The following is a 7,666-nucleotide window of genomic DNA, read 5'->3' on the forward strand; positions in this document are numbered from 1 at the left end:
CTGGTCCCTTGTAGGAAAAACTTTTAAAAGGCACTATAAGTATGAAAAGATTTAGATTCTTGATACTTGTAGGAGTAGTATAAAAATATACAGTTCAAGTTTATCCAAAAATGAATATTAAATAGGTGAAATTTTTGGATACTATTTGCACCTCAATAACACTTTTAAAAATAACAAACCTGTTTTGTTCTTTATCTTTATTTTGAACTTCTTTTGGTATAAGTGTTATTGTCATGTGACATAAAAAGAAATAATTTGTCACAAATATAAAATTTAAAACTTTTTAATTAATTTTTATTTAGAGAGATTTTTGCTATAGGGATGTGTTCTTGCCAGAGGAGGGATAGCCATGCAATAATCCTTTTTCCTCCATTCTCCTCTTGGAATTTGAGGCATGCATGCACACACCACTGGAATGAGTAATAAGCTTCCAGGTCTGAGATTTGAACCACAGTAAACTACATGAGTCCAGTGACAAAAATTATGTCATCTGTGGTTCTCAAACTTTTAAATTATAAAGAGGTTTTTATTTCTGGTGGGCAAGTAAACTTCCCAGAGAGAAATAGAGAGAATGTGAGAGATGAGAGAAGAAGTGCCCCCATGGGGAATGAGCTGCAATCTCTTCTTCATTTCTCCTTTCTTTTGGGATTTTGGAAATGCATGCATGCACACGTACCTGGCATGTTTTTGAAGCCTCAAGGTTTTGGACTAGGGCCATGTGGAATTTAGCTGCCTTATTCAATAGACCATAGGTCCATCCCACCAAAGATTTAGTGTTTGAAGAATTATTTATTTAATTTTATCTATTATCATTACTTTTTTTTTGAGAAGTTTTTGCTACACGTGCGCTCGTCAGACAGACAGAGAGAGTCAGAGAAACAGAAAGTGAGAAATCACCCCCCGGGGGGATGGCCACGCCACAATTCCTTTTTCTCCATTGTTCTCTTGGGATCATGGGCAAGCATGCACATGTGCTTGATGTGAGTTTAAGCCACTGGGTCTGGAACTCAAACAGCAGTCGACTATGTGGGAGTTCAGTGACATAGCCATTACACTAACTGCTGGTCTCTATTATCATTATTCCTAATTTGCAATAGGGCATTGGTGCTGATGAGAGATAGACAGAGAGAGAGAGAGAGAGAGAGAGAAAGAGAGAGAGAAAGACAATGAGAAATCAAGCTGTCAGGTCCAGGACTCAAACCACTCGGTCATGTGGGAGTTTAGAGATTTAACCACCATACCACTTGTAGGCCTCACTAAGAAGATTTTTAATAAAACATATTAGACTTTTATTTTCAAATTTATGACATTCTTTTGCAGAAAATAATTAACTTTTATTGTTTATACAACTGTTCTTTCAGTCTTTACATTTTTTTTGAGAGGTTTTTGCTATAGGTGCATGCACTCATGAAAAGACAGAGAGAGACAGAGGAAAAAAATTGAGAAATCATCCCCCAAGGGGGATGCCACCCCACAATCCCTTCTCCATTCTCCTCTCAGGCTCTTAGGCACACATGCACACTCTCCCAGCTTGAGTTTAAGCCACCAGATTAGGGACTCAAACCCAGGTCTACTACATGGGAGTCCAGTGACATAGCCATTATGTCAACTGCTGGCCCCCAGTTTTTACATTTTTAGAATGGAAGCACTCTCATCTTTAACATATCTAGATAGCCATTTTGACAAAACTTGCTTTTCCAAGAGTCAACTTTCAACTTTTTCAAAGAGCAAATAAAATGTTATTGTTAGTACAGTAGAATTCAAATGGAAACTAAATTTCTGATATTTATTTTTATGTATGTATATTATATTTACTTGTCTTTCTCAACAAATTTGTTTTACATTTTTAATAATTTATTTTATTTTATTAATTATTATTATTATCCCTTTAGATTTTCTATATGGTGTGTGTACCACCAAAGAGGGACAGAGAACAAGAGAGACAGGCCCAGGATTCAAAACCTAGTCAACCATGTGAGAGTCCAGTGCCTTAACCATGATGCCACCTGCTGGTTCCAAGATTTAGTGTTTCTTTAAAATACAGATTTATTTATAAACCAAATAAGATATCCTGAGACTATATACATCAAAAGTGGTTCAGTGTTTTAAAAGTGGATCACTGTCCCCTCTTCCATGATTTTTGAACACAGTATAAGAAAAATTAAAATTAATTCTGTTATGATTAAGACAGGTCCAATAAATAACTGTAGACACCTATAGATCATCCATGCCAGTAAAAGAGCACAACTGCTCAGATGCTCCCAAAAGGGCCATTCTGACTTTACAATATTCTAACATTTCTTCGAATATTTTGTCCAACTTAATTCTGTTCATTCTAAGTTATGTTAAGGTTATATTGTGATTACTTTCCCTATTTTCTCTTCCCATCATTTTATAAAATCAAGGACAGGGGAAGACATGGTGAAGTCGAGGGGACAGAGAGGAGAAAGAGGGTGATGGGAAAAAGCCAGCCTCCAAGGGCAATTCACAGAGAAAACACAGAGTGGATCAATAATATACTACTAATAGAGAGCTCCCTTCAGAGAAAAACTTTTATTCTCTATATATAATCTTTTTCAGTATCCCAAAAATTATGCCTAAGCAGATGGCTTGGTGGTTAGGGTGACTGAGTTTCCACATGACCTACCACAGTTTGAGTTCTGGATCTGGAGGTTTGAAAACCATGCCAGACATGTGTGTGAGCACACCCAAAATCCTAAGAGGAGTCTTGAGAAGGGACTGTATGCAGCATGGCCATTTCCCTAGAAGGTGATTTTCACTTTTCTTCTGTCTTTCTTCTTTCTTGTAAGCACAATTGCTCTAAGGGGAAAAGCTAAAAACAAAAAAATTAAAAAAAATAAAAGAAACACTTCAGGGGTCAGAGGTGATGTGATGGTTAAGGAGCACTCCCATATGACTGACCACGGTTTGAATCTCAGACCTGTAATGTGGAAAATCATACCAGGCAGGAGTGTAAGCCTAGTGCCCAAATCACAGGAAGAGAATAGAGCAGAAGGGATTGTGCTGTGCCCATACCCCCTGGGGAACGATTTCTGTTTGTCTCTCAATATGTCTCTCTGGTGAAAGCATATGACATAGGGCAGAAGTATGTTTCAAAAAATAAAAAAAAGAAAATGCTTCCCAATGTCATCAGGTGCTTGTGAAGAATGTTTACCTGCCAGGGACAAATAGGCTGGTCAGCTTCTCCTGCAGATCCCATTTCTATTTTTTTGCAGATGCACCTTATAAAGAACTTGGGCCACCACATGCACAGCATGATAGATAAAATAGCTGGGGTCAGATATTGTCATCATGTCAAAACTAAATGGTAGAAACTCTATGGAAGAGTTTGGTTGGCAGTCTCCAAGTTTGCTTCATAGTGGCCCAGTAAGTGAGCAATTAAAAAAGTCAACCCAGAGATTACTGAAATAAAAATCTTCTGGGTATTGGAAAGGGTTGACTGTCTTGAGAAATTGTTTAAAGCCAGGAATATTCCTTTTCTGGGTTGAAAGAAAAAGGCTTCCATGGAAAGAGTATGGCATATAACTTAAAATATGCAAAACATCTTCCAAATATGAGCAGTGGAGATTTCTCGTGATCCATACATTTCCCAAAATTAAATAAGAGTTTTTTCCAAATCCCAAGCTCAGGATACTCCCTTCATCACCATGTATTATATACACATTTGCAGATGAAACTCTGATTCTCTTTACAATAAGGAAGTCATGATATAAAATGCCACCTTTTGTGGCAGGGAGCTTTTCTGTAAAGACCACACAGATATCCTTTTCTATCATCTTTGCCTTTACGTCCTGAAGGAACTGCTCCCCTTGCATATCATCAGATACATAGAGCGCCACCCACACCCAGCCAAAATGCAGCAATAAGCAGATGATTCCATAAGCCAGAGAGCTGTCCTTGGTGGCCATCTGATAAACTGATGGAAATTGGTCTTTATTATTAAGGATGAGATCAAAAGGACCATATGTAACCTGAATAAAAAATTAAAAAAAAAAACTCATACTTTTTTTTTTTTTAATAAAAACGTTAAATACCAGGTTGGGGTCATTTAACTAAAATTCAGACTTCTCAGGTTTTTTTGTTTGTTTTTAATTTTTACTAACATTAAGAGGTAGGGAGGGGTTATTTACAAAACTTCAGAGTAAGACAAATGAGTTAAAAAGATTTTTAAAAATTTTTAAAAAAAAATTAAACTAACCACCCTGAAGTTTCTGCATGTGAGGTTTAGATTCAATATTCAGCAAAATATGTGGCCTCCCAAGTACATCAGTCACCTATGTACAAGTGTCTTGTATACCATAGAACTGCAGGCAATCAGTTGATTAAAAATGAATTAGTATATGCTATGTGTAATAAACTTAAATTTACAAAGGCTTTCCCATGCAGGGATCTGATTCTGCTTCTAGAGAAGGGAGGAATCCTGATTAGCCATTTACCCATTGCAGACTACACCAGAGCATTTCTCAAGGCTGGTTGGATTTGCCACTGGGCCAGAGGTCACTGGGCACCTTTATAAATGTTACTCAGTTGATTCACTTCACACACTAGTGTTTTTTTAAATCCTAAAAATGGAAATGTTTTGCCTATTTGGTGACAGTTAAAAGAGAATGCAAAAATTTTACTCTGACCTAGTTCTCCTTGCAGTCAGAGCCACTCACCTTGGAAAGTATGAATTGACCTTCTTTTCTGTAAAGAAGATGAACTGTATTTTGCATTTTGTGTACTTGTAAGTGAATGTAACATACCGTCAATTTTCCTAGTTTGAATATACAATTGTAACACTATACAGTGTACATGTCCAGAACTGTGTGTATATATTCAGTGAACTTTTTGCAATCACACTTGGAACTGTATGTGTATTATTAATGCATCTGTATGTACTTATTCCTGAGCAATATTTTTTGCAATTCTTGTTTATATTGTATCCAAATAGGTGTGATTTTTATTTTGAAAAATATAGGATTTTTGAATCTGTCAAAAGATTAAAATAATCTGATTCTAAATTTAGTGTGGTTTTTTTTTAAATCCCTCTTAAACAGGGAGGAGCTAATTCTCTACCTGTTTAGACAATAGAATGGAATATTCCGTGAAGAGATTGCTTGCTGTGGAAATGATTCTATTTTGTCAATATGACCATTAGAAGACTGTTTTCAATCCCATTTTTTTTGAGAAAGGACATGTGACTAGTAGAGGTAACAATATCACTTCCAGGCCAAAGCATGAAAGAAAAACTATAAGATTCAATACATGCTTTATTGCCTACAGTGAAAACTGAGCTATGCATAAACTTTATAAAGATGGTGTAACAACATGTGGGTGATTCTGACTTCCTGGGCTGATGTGACAATGTGGATCAGAGGTTTCCTTCCCTCGATGCCAAATCTAAAATATTAAACTCTGAGAAAAAATATGTATTGAGTTTTTCATACTGTATCTTATCAACACAGCTTAAAATATATTGTCTTGAAAACAAGCTTATAACCTCTATGATATTTTTAAAATAATTTTTTCTACAACATAATTATTTTATGCTAATTATGTGTTTACCAGTAAAGTCTCCTGAAACCTTTTATAAGACAATTTCCCTGGAAGAATCTCTGAGGTGGAGATCTGTCATGCTGAGAGTAACTGGGAGTGCTTCCAAGAGATCCACCTGCATGGACGTGAGGAAGGGCAGAGGGATCTGGTAAACCTCACCTGGGGGAACTGAGTCATTTTGTGAGTTTAGAGGATCTCCAGTGTTGGAATATTATTTCTTTGTCCAAAGTGATAATGAATGCCAAGGTTTTTATATTTTTTTGTGTCTAATTGTCCTCTGAACACCCTCTAATATTATCTTGTCCTAAGATGGGATGGTTCCCTATATTGTGTGCACTTTTTAGAAAGCATCTTTAAAAGAATCATCAATATTCCCATTACTGGGGTTTGGATGTCATGGCCATGGAAAGAAATATGTGTGAAACTTAACAAATTTTACTTCTTTTTTATTTTTAATTTGTCATGGGCAAATTGAATTATGTGTGCTTGCCACAAAGAGATAAAGGGATAGTGAGAAATCACCCCTCATAAGAGATGGTCATACCAATATCCCTTCTATGTTGGGATTTTGGGCATGCAAGCACATATGCCCAGTGTATTCTTCAGGATACCAAAATCAAGACTTGTGCCATGCAGTCAGCCAAGTGAAATCCAGGCACATTAAACACCATATCACCAGCTGCCCTACTATAGCTCTTTTTCTTTCAAATACTTGTACTGTTAATAGTCCCATGATCCAGGAAAGAACCTGTCCCTTTTTTCCCTCTGTTTAAGAAAATTGTGTTCAAATAACCAAAAGAGGGCCTTTAGAGGTATGTAAACCGAGAGTCCATGTTTTCTTTGCTCAGATGTAAGAGGAGTACATTAGGAGCTATCTGATTCTCGTTCCTTAACCTGACAACCCACTTACCTGTGGACTTTCGTAGAGATCTAATAGGGTTCCAAGTGGGCTGAAAATGTTGGCATGTTTCCTGCAATAATAGCAACAGGATGTTTTCATAACTGGCAGTTGTAGTTTGGCAGGGACTGATACCCTCCAGTGAGCAAAAATATAGCACTTTCTAAAGTTCTTTTATCATTAGGAAATGCATTGTGGAAATCATAACCAAGAGAGTGGTTGGGGAGCAAATGGGGGCTCTTATTGATCTGCTCAATGGCAAAGTAAAAGGCCAATACATATTGGTAGTTCCTCCAACGGTACCTAAGCAGAGGGGACAGCATTAGGAAATACAGTCAAGTCATGCGATTTAGGGGAAATTTTGCAGCCAAGCCAAAAGACATAAAGTTATAGACTCAGGTTCCAATTAAGAGATTCTCCCACAATGGTACACAGAGCTAGTGTGAAGAATGTTCCCAGGGCTTTAGAAAACTTTGAATGTATTTTTCCTTCTGCTTAATCAAATCATGTCCAAACAATGAAGAGAGGCTTTGAAGGCCTTGTGTTGTGAGTGAGGTGTCATTTAGCTGGATGATGACAATGTTGTCTGAACAGAGATAACAGAATGATTTTATTTTATCTTTTTTATCCAATTAGATTATTTATTTGAATACATTTAGTAAACATGTATTGTACACCTAAAAGGTACACAAACTGTGGGTCATCTGCTAGCAAACAAACATTTAGATAAAAAAAATGCATTTTAGATTTTAAATTTTTTGAGTTTCAATTTTTACATTGTTTTACAAGGTAGGTTTCTTTTTTTTTGTTTCTTTTTTTCCTTTCACTTATTTATTTTTACATTTTTCCACAAACATTAACTTAATATAGCAAAAAATTTTAGCTCATACTCCATAATTCTTGACAGTTTGCAAACAACTTTCAAAATTTCAGAATACTGAATTTTAATGATAATGTTCAAAATATGTCTTATAATTTTGTATAATTTTATGACTCTATAACAATAGAAGCAGTATGGTTTCATATATATATATATATATATATATATATTTATTTATTTATTTATTTAGAGTGCAGACATTCAGTATATATTAAGTGGGGACATACAATGCCTCTCCTTCATAGCATGGCTTACTTCATTCAGCAATAAGTCTTCCACATTACTCCACTTCCTTTCCAACGCCAGGGTTTTGTTGTTTTTTAGGCATG

The 7,666-nt window shown here is 35.9% G+C and overlaps 1 protein-coding gene across 1 annotated transcript in view; it reads right to left on the reverse strand.

Annotated features, from left to right (window-relative positions):
• LOC102498605 (rap1 GTPase-GDP dissociation stimulator 1-like) overlaps nucleotides 1–7,666 on the reverse strand; it is a gene marked incomplete at its 5' end in the record, with an annotated part of 35,891 nt that overhangs the window by 12,689 nt on the left and 15,536 nt on the right. Inside the window, 1 exon segment of the mRNA XM_027766661.1 lies at nucleotides 6,470–6,530. Within this exon segment, the coding sequence (XP_027622462.1) occupies nucleotides 6,470–6,530 (61 nt within the window).

The sequence above is a fragment of the Tupaia chinensis genome, unplaced genomic scaffold, assembly GCF_000334495.1.
Source record: "Tupaia chinensis unplaced genomic scaffold, TupChi_1.0 Scaffold143620_1, whole genome shotgun sequence".
Taxonomy (NCBI): Eukaryota; Metazoa; Chordata; class Mammalia; order Scandentia; family Tupaiidae; genus Tupaia; species Tupaia belangeri.